General features: G+C 36.8%; 2 protein-coding genes across 8 annotated transcripts in view; both read left to right on the top strand.

Annotated features, from left to right (window-relative positions):
* The window catches only part of zmiz1a (zinc finger, MIZ-type containing 1a), a 127535-nt gene extending 126121 nt beyond the window's left edge, over positions 1-1414 (top strand). For 4 of the 7 annotated variants that reach the window (XM_038293092.1, XM_038293087.1, XM_038293094.1 and 1 more), the window contains one exon: positions 6-1414. In XM_038293092.1, coding sequence (XP_038149020.1) covers positions 6-113 — 108 coding nt within the window. In that variant the 3' untranslated portion in view covers positions 114-1414. The remainder of the gene's footprint in view (positions 1-5) is intronic. The other 3 variants (XM_038293090.1, XM_038293089.1, XM_038293091.1) reach the window with 1 other exon arrangement.
* Positions 1415-8619: 7205 nt separating this feature from the next.
* Positions 8620-10879, top strand: ppifa (peptidylprolyl isomerase Fa). Its single transcript, XM_038293096.1, has 6 exons — positions 8620-8822; positions 8903-8933; positions 9006-9094; positions 9178-9274; positions 10516-10591; positions 10662-10879. The coding sequence occupies exons 1-6, from the start codon at positions 8679-8681 to the stop codon at positions 10795-10797; spliced, it is 573 nt and encodes a 190-aa protein (XP_038149024.1). The 5' UTR covers positions 8620-8678; the 3' UTR covers positions 10798-10879.
* The last annotated feature ends 2129 nt before the right edge of the window (positions 10880-13008 follow it).

The raw sequence follows: 13008 nt of genomic DNA, 5'->3' as shown, positions 1-13008 counted from the left end.
CACAGCTGCTTCCAGAGTTAGCCAACCCGGAAGAGTTACTCTCCTACCTGGACCCTCCCGACCTCCCCGCCAACAGCAACGATGACCTGCTCTCCCTTTTTGAGAACAACTAGCCCCTCCCACGCTCTCTTCCTTTGGACACTCGGAGCAGCTAGCCGCCATCACGCATGCCAACTCACTCGAACTGTTTCTGTGTTCATGAGGGACGTATGGCTCAGGAGCATGGCTGAGAAGGAAGCAGGACATCAATGCTCCACCCCTGCACTCCCCCCTTTTTATTTGTTTCATGTAAAGATTCCACACACCAGTTCCACCTCCTCTGGCTCCACCATTTGTAGCCATGTTTGTGGGCACTAAATTAATATGAAATATTTATATATTATATACACATACTATATATGTGTATATGAGCATATATATATATATATATATATATATATATGTATGTATATGTGAATTTACAACTGAAAACTGTGCAGCTATAATCATATATGACAACACAGAGGAGGAAGGAGCCTTGTGTTGTAGCTTTCTTTTCTTTCTTTTTTTTTAAGATAATTTTCCTTTTGACAAAAGAGGAGTCAGAGGGATAGCCATTGGGTTGCAGAAGTGTTAAATAAATCCCAAATGAAATTTGTTCTTCCAAATTGTCTACAATGCACAACCCCCTGCCTTCCATGTGTGTGTGTGTGTGTGTGTCTTCAGAGTAGGTGAGCGCATGTGCAGCGGTGCGTGTTTATCCGTATATGGGTGCATGTCAGTAAACTGGGATTTTATTTAAAAGTTAATTTATTTTAGCAATTTAATGGAGAATGGGAACTTCAACTCAATTTGAAAAATTGAATTGGATTTTAATTTATAATAAATCATAAATTCAAGTGTGAGATGTACCCTGAGTATGCCACCAAGTTTCCTCTTGGTTTTTCTACCTGTTCTTGTGATCATCAAAGCCAATTGTATAGTTTTAATCTTTGTGACCAAAGCTTATAGCTAATGAAAACCCTAATTTTAGAAGCTCAGAAAATTTGAATGTTACATAAAGCCCATATTTGTTGTTTTTTTTATATTGAAATCTTATGCTATGTCAATCACGGGGGTGACTCCTGATATAATAAGGCTAAGCCAAAATAGATCACTGCTATTAATAGAAAGTTAAATGGAAGGAAAATGTGTGAAAGGATATTTAAAATCAATTTATGCTTCCCTTTGGAGATCCTGATTCAATTTTCTAATAGCACCTCACCACATTCCCAAAACGACCTGTAGCAGGTGTGATCACCATAGTACAGCCAATCATCTGATGTTCTGCAGAGGGAGATGGAAGAGACCAGGCCCAATGATAAGTTTTTAGGCTTCAATGAGGTAGTTTTTTGTAGTTTATTTTTATATTCCTCACAGCTGTAATGAAAAAAAACATTTTTACATTACATGAGTAACATGATCTGCAACTGGACCTTACTGCCTTGTAGAAAGACGAAGAAGAAGGATTAGTTGGAGCATGATGTCACAGAGTATTTGGATTCATGAGACAAATTAGTATTAGTATTAACAATTATTTCGCAATGATGAGCCCGATGAGCACTAGAGCTGTGGCTGAAACATGGTTGTATCTCAGGTTTACATCCGCCGCTGCCATATTAACAAAAGTATTTATGTGGATTTAATTGTATTTAATATGCTAATGAAAATACCCCAATTTCAAAAATGTACATTTTAAATAAGCAGAATATCGGCATTGTTTTGCACACATTTAAAACACATAAATTAACACTAAAATTATATTGGTATGTGTGTAATTGTTAATTCTAATTTATTGAGATGCACCCAGAAATGTCCTGCTTTTTCTTTGGTTGTGAACTTTTCAGAAAACACAGAAGGGGGAGGGAGAGAAAAGAAAAAACAGACATCCGTTTAAAGTGTTCTCATACCCCATGATGATTTTTTCCCCCTTCCTTTTGAGGTTTTCTGTCATATTTCATCCCAAGTGCGCATGTGCCAACTGCCCCCCTTGTCTTCGTCCTGCCTGAATGTGCACAATCTTTTTTCCCTCATATGTTTGGCTTTGGTTTGATTTTTCCATGTTGTCCCTGTTCATGTTTGATCATCACCCCCAGCTGTAATTAATCAGATCTCATCTTTTGAAATCACTGTGTTCTAAATGGGAAAAAACCCACATCTGTTTGAGTGTACATTATTTCCTTCTGTCCTGTTTTCCCATTTAAACTGCATCCTTTAGGTAAGAAAACCAATGTGCATGATGTTCCAGCAGTGCTCCCAGACTTGTTGTGTGTATTATATCCCCCTTGTGACTGTACAGTGCTGTACTTAAAACTATTAGTGGCTACGTCATGGTACTGTGTGTCTGTCCAGGCCTGCACATGCTCACACACACATATACACAAAACTCCTGATCACAGCCTGATATTCTAAGGAATCTATCCATATGCACTGTCACAGGGCTTGTACTAAGTGTATTGTATATCTTAACCCCAACCCTGTGACAATGCATTAGCAAAAAGATTTAAAACTATCCTGCAGGCTATTCTGAGGTATTTTTTTATTTTTATATTCTAGATGTACGTAAAGTCCAATCAGCTTTAAATGAGCTCTGTGTTTCTTTCCGTCTAAAAGATTGTAAATGCAGCTTCGAGGTCCAAATTTTTCCCAAAAATCTATTTTGTTTATCAATCATGTAAACGAGTGACCTCGTCCTCTCTATTTAAAGTGAGAATGTGCAAAAAAAAAAAAAAAAAAACGAGGCCTGAAGATGAGTGATCAGTCTCCACACTTATCAGAATTTGTGTATTTTTCTCATATTTTATATTGTTTTAAGTTATTCTTGTCCAATGTTTTTTTTTTTTATTTACGACCAGTTTGATTTGGTTTATGCAGTTGCAATGCAGTACAATGAGCTTAACAAAAAAAGAAAAAAAAAAAAAAAAGGCTTCCCAGTTTAAGTTCCACTTACCTTCCGGAACCAAAATTCATTTAAGACGATGCACTGCCGCGTCGGAGGGATGCCAGCCCTGCACAGTGTGTTATGATACATATAAGCTCTCACAGATTCACATCTCGTAATTTCGCGACCCGGTTTGTATTTTTTCTGATGGCAGATGTTGGGATGAAGCAGATTGATCTCAAAGAGACGGCGGTTGATATTGTAAAATGAACTCTGAAGAGGATTCTCCTTATGGGAGGGGTCTTTGGGCGGGGTTTGGGGATTTAAGGGATATTTGTATATAATGTAAATGACAAAATAGAGACACATTAACAGAAATGTATTCATTTTTTTCTCCAGTGGGAGTGTGCATAGTGTATTTAGAATTTGTAAAGCTTGCATCCTCCTGTCAGACGTTGCATTGAGAAAACTAGTCTGTGTTTGATTGCCTCTGTGCAGACCTCTCTAACCACGCCTGTTCATTTAATGTAAGATACTTAATGCCACCTTCCTCACGGGGTTCAGGAACAAACAAACAAAAAAAAGAGGGTTTTGCTTTGCTTAATGTTAAACCTCTGTGTTTTTCACTCTTACCTGTGTACTTTTTAAAGGTGCTACAAAATAATTAAAAAGCTTTTTAAGGTATAACTGAGCTTCGGGTGGCTCCCGAGTGTGGCATCCAAAAATTTACAGTTTGTAGAAACAAAATTTTGACAAATTTGTAACTTTTCTGAAATATGGCAAATGTGCTGTAAAGGTACAATCTGAAGCGATTGGCACAAGTGGCAATTGTCTTATTTGGTTTTTTTGTACATTCTGTGTACAATCATTTCATATTCTAAACTGGTCAGAAGAACATTGTGATTTTTAGTCTTGCAAATCTGTATGTAGTTAGATTATGTGACATCCTAATATTTATCTAATAAATATGTATTCAGATGAAACACATCAAACCGCTTCTGTCTTTTTCTATTATTGCTATCTGTGAAACAAATGTACTAAAAGCCCTGAAATATATATATTTTTTGTATTAACTTTAGAAGTAGCCTTAAATTTTAGGACATTTACTTTGTGTGTGGGGAAAAAATCACAAATGATAGAAGCAGATCAGAAAAACTATGATAATAGCAATTCAAGTTGTTTTAAATTTATTTTTACATAAAGCATGCCTCACAGGCCCATTCCATGTAGCTACTGGCCACCACGCTGGATAAGAAACCATGTTTAATTTGCCCAAATACACAGTAACCAGAATGGTATTGAGGTAAAATAAAAATCAAGCTTAAAAGCTGTGAGTGAGATGAATTAAGCAAAGAATTGCCTGTTTGGGTCAGATGCTATTGAAATGCTAACCCATTGTTTGGGAAGCCTCCCAGTAAGTCTTTTTCATCCTACAGTCACAAACCTACCAATACTGTATGTGGAATTAGTTTTTTGGCTTAACTAGAACCTTGTGCTTGACTTAGAAGAAGACTGAGCTCCTCAGCAAAAACACTTATTTATGGGGTTGGTGCAAGACTAAAGACAAACCTGTTCTGCATGGAAACTGTCCAATATGGTGAATGGTTTGTGAGGCTGGCCTCTTTTTTATTCCTCCAAAGGCTCCCATAGCAAAAGGGAGCTCACAATAAAACCACTGTGTTAGATACTGTGACACAAATGGTGTAGTAAGTAAAAAGGAGGGAGGATTCTTTTTTCAAATTTTATAACTTAAGATCACTCTCCATGAATAGCAGATTCATGCAAAGCGTTTTACAAATACTAACAGTACCAGGCTGCCAATAAATATAGAGGGTACTGTTTCTCTCTGAACAAATAACACTGTCTGTGCATTGCTTTAAGCAGTCATTCTAAAAAGTGTTTTCAGGTGGTTGTATGATTTTTTTTATTATATATACATGAAGCACATGCAGGGATGGAATGTTGAATACGGTTTTAGATTTTAGATTTTTTTAGATGACGTGTTGCTAGATTTGAGTGTGAATAAATAAATATACTGCCAAAAACAATCATTAGCTTTGCCTCAAGTGTGTAAACCCTATAGAGAAAATATACATTTTATTCAGCTAGTTAACAAGAGACTATTATCCAAACCTCAAAACAAAAACAATTTTTTTAAAGAAATTTGTATTTTTCAGTCTACACTCATTGGCAGTGCTTATACACAGACATTTATTGGGGCAAGTGCTCAGGGCACCTTATATGTCGCATGGAGCTATAAACGGCCAAACACCGCCTGATGCTGACGTTTTAACGATCTTCCACAGTTCATAGGTAGAAATGCCACATTGGTGTCACTTAAATAAATAACAATTTCAAAACCTTACCCAGAACTCCATAATGTATTTAATTTTATTGGGTATATATATGACAATTTGCAGATGAACTAAGATTTACATTTAGAATATGAAAAAAACACAACTCTGTTATCTTATTTGAAGTGCATAATATTTAATAATATTATTTTAAGGTTAAAAACTCTTATTCCACTGACAGATCATCTTCCTTCCCTGTTCAGATAAGAGACAAATAATAATTATAATTATTTTCAGAAAATGTTACATATTTTCAGGTCGTTTTTTGCAGTCCAACATAGGCACAGAATTTGAAAATGCAGCTTAATCCACATGCCCGACTTAAAATGAATAGAACTTTATTAAAGTTATTTTTACAAATTGGGATAATTTGACCTTGTTTGGCATCATGTTTGCTTTGCATGTTTGTAATTTTGTCCATACAGCTTTTCGACAGTGAATAAGCAGCTTAGCAGTGAGAATTACAATTTCTGTTTAGAAAGTGCAGCAGTGATCAAAATGGGAACAGTGTAGGAGAGACATGGTGCATTGATGTGGAAGGTTCAGAGCAGTGCAAAAAAAAAAAAAAAAAAATGTGGTTCAAAATGCACTTGGAAAAACAGTTGAGTTCTATCTTGAAGATTCACTATGTAGTGCAGATATGTTTACAAGTGTGCGATTAGAGTTTTCAACAGTCTTATGGCAACGGGGGAAAAGCTGTTACAGAACCTGTTGAACCACTGAATACTGCGAAGCCTCTTCCTAGAGGGTAGCAGGGAGAACAATCTATGGTGGGGGTTTGAGGGTTCATAGATGATGTTACAGGCTCAGGACACGCAGCGCTCGGATGAAATGTTTTTTATAGAGGGGAAAAGAGCCCCAAATGCTACTCTCTGCTGTTCTCACTACTCTTCCCACATTCTTCCAGTCTGAGGCGCTGCAGCCTCCACACCACACAGTGAGACAGCTGGTCAGAACGCTCTCTATGGTGCTTCTGTAGAAGGTCGTGAGTATGGGTGGGGGCAGGTGGGTTCTCCTTATCCTCCGCAGGAAGTACAAGCAGATATTATGGGTCAGATGCTGCCTCCTCTTTCAGTGATTAACCACTTAGAGGGGTGCTAATAAACTTATTTATAAAGAATCCTGTAAAATAATTAGTGCTAAAAGCAGGGTGGGTGGATGGTTCAACAGAGCTATGGATCTGGGTGAGTTTGGCAACTGTATTAAAAATAAATCTGTGATTATTCTTTATTTACTCTATCAATGAGGAGAAATATGCTGCACTTGCTTTATGAAGGGTCCTCTTATACAGCAGAATTTTTTTTCAGACTAGGTAGGATTCCTGTAGGCATTTAGAGCACCATTTTCTCTCCAGTTTCCTAGCATTTTGCCTTAGAGTGTACAGCTCTGCATTAAAGCTACAGTGTGTAATTTTCAGCGACATCTAACGTCCAGACTGCAGACCGCTTCTCCCCCCCAACAGTACGCGAGCGTTACGGGACAAAATGTCTTCCACGACGTCCGCATCACCTACCTTCTCAAGTGATGAGGTTTGTTTACATAGATAATTTTACAGATAGTATTTCATTAGTCTGTGTGTTCAGTACCGTCTCAGTTCATCTCTCTCAACTTGCCGTAGTTACTTTCGAGCGTAATGGGCGATCTCGCAATCGCTAGTTTGTTGGCTCTGCGCTGCCGTAGCGCAAAGATGTCTGCCTCCATGGCTGCGAGACTCGCTCCTATGTAATTATAAATAACGAATTCTAAGGCAACGCAAATATTAAGGTTAAGAGGCTGAGCTTGTAGATGATGATAAATAACATAGTTATGTATAATATATTACATTTCTGACTGTATATCCCTGTAATTATTACACACTGTAGCTTTAAACCAGGGAGCCAGCTTTCTATTTTTAATTTTTTTTTTCTTTTTCAAAGGGGCTGAGTCATCTAAGGCAGTACACAAAGAACTAGCAACCCCTTCAATAAAATCATCGACCTGTGATGGAGAATAAACTAAACTTTTTCCCTTTGCAACAATGCTAAGTAACACAGAGGAGAGAGAAAGTGAAGTAGAGTCTTTAAAAGTAATTACTGAATTATGTGATAATGATCTGCTAAATTGAAACCTTCTTTTGGGGGAGTAGAACTATGTTAATATCAGTGCCATATGTCAGCACAAGGTCCAAAGTGGGAAGATGAGAATATGTGGAACTACTCACAGTTTAAATAAAGCCAATCGAGTCTAAGATAGCAGAGAAAAACATGATTCATAAACATAATACGTTTTTTTTTTTCTTTTTACATCAAAAAATATATTTTTCCAAATAAGAAGCAAGGGGACACATTTTCAGAATGTATATATTATGAACAAAGTAACTTAAATATTTTATATTAGATATATTTCTACCACATTCAGGTGAGTATAACTTATTTGTTTGGATAAATATGGTTGGATTTCTTTTATGGAGGACCAATCCTACCACAATTGAAAATACAGGAATAAATAAATCTAGTGTTTTTGAGTTTTATGTTTTCATTTAATTTTATCCTTATGCTATATAGTGTATAATCTAAAGAAAGGAACAGCTAAAATGCAGATAAACATGGTTTAATCATATTTCGCCAGACTGCTCTTAGCATGTCTGATGATGACATCAGAAAAGCAGTTTGACGAAGCAAATGAAAAAAGCGTAAAAATTGTCTCACAAAAGCCATAAAACATTTTTTACAGATGTATATTACTATTCTTTAGTGAGTTAAGGATAGAAATAAGTAGTTTTAGTACCATAATTACATTATTTATGGATACCGGATGCATATTTGTTCTCGCATGTGCACAATTGATCATGCTTGTGGGACGGATCGGGTAGTGACAGGCAGAAGTTGAGCCTACTCATTTGCATCATGAGGCAGAAATGGATACAGAAATGTAAATACAACAGGCAGAAATAAATAGCATGGAAGAAATAAATAGGGTAAAAAAAAATACAAAGGAAGACTAAACCAAACAAAAATATTATAACATGCACAAAAATAATTACTTAAAGAAATAAGTAATAAATAACTAAAGTTGAAGATTATAACAGACAATAAATAAATAAGGTAATTATTACAAAGGTGAAAAAACAAAGAAGCTGATTAAAAGAGAGATATACATTTATGTCTCACTGTATAATTTAATTTCTATCTACATTCAATTGTTTATTGTATTTTAATTGTATGCTTATTTATTTTGGAGCATTTATTTATTTCTATATTTATTTTTAATTATGGCAGGATTGGTCCTCCATATTCTTTGACCAGAAAGATTAAATATTATTCGGATGTTTTATTTCCTACCACGTGGTGTCGCTGTTTCCTTCCTTTCAAATCTGCCTCCTTCAGTGACGTCACATGTAAACAGCGTCTAACCCCCAATGGCCGCCTAACCTCAGCTGAGCAGCAATGTTACAAATTAAAAAGCGCATGAGGTACAGCCCGTTGGGTCTGGCTGCAGCTCGGCTGCTCTCCTCAGGCTCCACCAAGAAGCCCACCGTGTTTCTGGACATCGAGGCCGACGCTGAACCTCTTGGGAGAGTCATCATTGAGGTAGCAGCTGCAGCTAAACACACTAAGCTCCCATAGACTTTGGTTTGACTCACAGAGATCCTTACTGTTTCCTCTGACAGCTCAATGCGGATGTAGTGCCAAAGACTGCAGGTATGCATCTAAATTATCTTGAACAATCATGTTTGTTTATTTGAACTGTTATGCAAATATATTTGTGAACAGAAAACTTCAGAGCCTTGTGCACAGGAGAACATGGCTTTGGATACAGAGGCTGCAGGTTTCACAGGATCATCCCTGAATTCATGTGCCAGGTAGGAGGAGAAGTGATGAATAATAAAAATAAAATAAGCTGCAGGGATTGCCATGAGTTTCCATGTTTTGTTTTCTTTCACAGGGAGGAGACTTCACAAATAACGACGGCACAGGGGGAAAATCTATTTATGGAAAAACATTCAAAGATGAGAACTTCACTTTAAAACACACTGGTCCAGGTAAAAGCCAACATATTTTGGGAGAGTTCTCTCACTTTATCAAACACATCAAACCTCCTCATGATTAGAAACACCACTGACAGAAAATGCATTGTTGGAAATCTTTTCTAATCCAGGTGTTCGCTGATTCCAGGTTTCTTATGTCAGTGTTTTGATCAGAATCACTAAACACAACCATGAGCAATACATTATTTTTTTTCCTAAAATAACCTAAAACCCCAAAGTGCATTCAATGTAAATCATCTCAACAAGCCTACAAGTTGGGAGAACAGGTGAAGAACAGGTTCCTGAGAAGGCAAGCTGTTCTTCATTGCAGGAATAGCTACCAAGGTGTGATCACATCCACTTTTATAACATTTTAAAGCATCTAGTTGTATGACCTCTGTGTTCTAAAGTTTGTGCTGTAAAAAAAATTCTGCATGCTGTTAGGTATGGAACCAAATCGTTACCATATTTCAAATGAAAAAGCATTGCTTTTTCATTTTAAGAAAGTAATCATTCTTAAAATGAAAACTCTTCCGGTCTCCTTATTTTCATGGACTTGGAAGGATCCAGTCTAGGTAGACGAGCCATGGACAGTACTTTGCTTGCAGGCCACAACCTGGCAGACCCCCAGATATATATCAGGGCTGTGTAAAACTTATTTTGAGTCAAGAAGCAGTTTGTGGGAAAAAAATTACTTTGAAGACTGCAACAAAGGAGAAAGAAACTGTTTGCTTTGGGGAGTGGTGGACTTGTGGTTAGAGCATTGAGCTTGGTTTCTGAGTTCAAGTCCCACTCATTTCCACAGACTTCCACCCTGAGCCCCTGAGCAAAGATCCTTTACATCCCCGACTGCTCCCCGGGTAACACACAATGGCAGCCCACTGCTCACCAAGTGATGGGTTAAATGCAGAGAGTGAATTTCCCCAATAAAAGGATTAACTTTTTTTTCCAGTTATTATATTTGCATCTCCACTAGATGGCAGTGTCTAACCTCAGGCAGGCATAAAACCTTCTGGTCACATAGATTTCCCAACCCTGTTGTGAATGACCTACTTTTTAGTGACCAAAAATTCACAAGTCAAAATAATTTATTTTCTTAAATCAACATCAGAGATTGCATAAGCCACGGAGGAAGAAAAACAGGCCTTCGTTTCCTTAAAGTTTCTTGACTTTGTATCATATGTTTTAATGACACTTTTAGAGATGTTCTGCAGTCTAACAACAATCTTTTCTGAATGACTTTCTGATCTCTGCAGGAATCCTTTCAATGGCAAACTCAGGGCCTCACACAAACGGATCCCAGTTCTTCATCTGTACGGCTAAAACTGAATGGTAAATCCTCACCTCGTTATAGAATATCCTCACATCCATACCCGTCTCCTAACGGCGTCTCATTTGGCAGGCTGGATGGTAAACATGTGGTCTTCGGGCAGGTGAAGGACGGAATAGATGTGGTCATGAAGATGCAGACCTTTGGTCTGCATGATGGAGGTGTGCTAAAGACAATAGTCATCACTGATTGTGGAGAGATCAAATAGCAACCAAAGTCTTTCCTTGGATGCTTTATTATGCAACACTTATATTTTTTCTATTTATGATCCTTTAATTCAGGTTTTTTTTTTTTATATATATATCTAGCTTAATATTTTCTGCAAAATGATCAAGATATTGGTCAAAACAACTGATTGATCAATAATAAAAGGGCATTTATAAGTGTTTACAGATTTTTCATGATGCAATTAATGAGAATAAGTTAAGACATTTCTCCCAATAAAATACACCCAAATGCACTTTGTACAATCTGATGTACAAGAGTTAGAATAATATGCAAAAACCCAGTAATTGATCTGTTGCTTAAGTCCTTTATTTCAATAATAGTAGAAAAAATGAGAGGGTTTGATTTTTTTTGTTGTTGTTGCATTTGTTTAAAGGAAACGTCTGGACATATTCAGAATTCAAACTTCTGAAAGTACTTTAAAAATAAAATAATTATATACTGTTCAATAAATGATAAGCGCTTTTAATTAAGAGCAATTTTCATTTGAATGTGCTTTACTGGAGACATCCATGTTTGTCAAAGAACACTACTGCCACCTACTGGTTTGTGACGTCACAGTGCGGTATCGGCTGTTGAGCAAGTCCCAGTGCTGTATCTGATGTTTGTCACTACGTGCTATTATCCAAGTCATCTTGAAAACATTCTTCTTCGAAAAGTTGGCTACATATTAGGTGTTTTTTTTCTCTGGTCAGAAGTTCGATCGCAAATCCTGCCCCTTCAGTTTGGCAATCCAACGACAACTCGTGGATCATGAATCGGAAAGGTGAAATAGCTATATATTTTTTTCATTTTTACCCGATGTATTACAACATCCAACTGCCTTGCACGTGGGCATTGTCAGTTTAACTATAACTCTTGCGAAATTCAATAGTGAAGTCCTCTCGAAATCTTAAATAATTGTTGATTGCAGATGTGTAGTAGTTCCCATTATTTTGCTTACCGCAACGTGATGTCACTGCCGGAAGATGTTAGGAGTGAGCTGTTAGTATATTTGTTCAAAAATGGCCACTCCCAGACTCTGTTTGCAACAAAAATTATTGTTTTTATTTTTTACTTATTAATGTATTTCTTTTAGGTATACATTAATGATCCATTGATTATTCCTTGCAGACTGGACTTTTCCTTTAAATAAGATTAGAGAGGTTTCTCTTTTTTTTTTTACTAGAGTAAACATTTTTCCAAAGTTTGTGCAATTTCTTGGTGTCATTGGGCTTTCTGTTGCCTAAGAGGCCAAACTATCTGCTTTTGTTTTGTTTTGTTTGTGGTGAAGCAGATGTCTCGGTGTGTTTTTACTAATAGATACTTTCTATGCAAGTCCTTCTGAAAATGGCCTTTTCGGCTGAAATGTAACCTTTCCAAGTATGTAATCTGCGTGGGAGCAAGAAGTGTGTTTATCCAAATATGTGTATATGGTATATTGTTCAGCATTAATATGCTAGAGGGGAACGGACTTCACAGATGCGGAACTAACCCATGAACACACCCACACACTGCTGGACTCCAGCCTATAGCTGAGCCTTTTACACCTAGTGCCAAGATTTGTCATAATGAAATACAATTTTCTGATCCCTAAGACTTTTTTTTTTTGTTTAGAGTGGTTCCTTCCTATACTTTGTTGTTCTTTAATCCTACAGGTATACACTTAATTTGTGGTTGCAGTACATGACAGGTTCAGTGACCTGAACACACTGAGTGATTTCCTGTGCTTTTTAACACATAAATACATGAGAACAGAAAGCAAATTCCTTTTTTTTATTAACCATAACTAATGTGTTTTCACAGGACCTGAACTGTATTCATGTTTTATTACATATAGCGATGAATTACACAAAATCTTTACTTCCAAAAGGGTTAAAGGTGGCTCAAATGTTTAACATTTGGGCCACTTTAACAGCTTTGTTGCCTTTTTCTATTTAAATTCCGTTTTATAAGATCTTATTATTAGATATGAGATTTTAAAAATACAATATGACTTGGTCTGTAACTTCATGGACAATTAATAAGCAGTTTTACAGCTCTTTACAAGCTGTGGTCTGATTACAGGACATTTCTCTTGTGCCACCACCATGGTTTTAAAGCTTCCTGGAAACAAACAACAAAAAACAGTTCTTGCTTTTTTTAGACCAGCGTTTCTGCACAACCGACTTCCTGTCCTTTGGAGCAGGATGTGACATCCAGATCTGAACACAGT

This window comes from Cyprinodon tularosa, unplaced genomic scaffold, assembly GCF_016077235.1.
Source record: "Cyprinodon tularosa strain WSP-4 unplaced genomic scaffold, ASM1607723v1 ctg32, whole genome shotgun sequence".
Taxonomy (NCBI): domain Eukaryota; kingdom Metazoa; phylum Chordata; class Actinopteri; order Cyprinodontiformes; family Cyprinodontidae; genus Cyprinodon; species Cyprinodon tularosa.
Note: the sequence above shows the minus strand (reverse complement) of the source record. Positions and strands in the feature narration are given on the sequence as shown.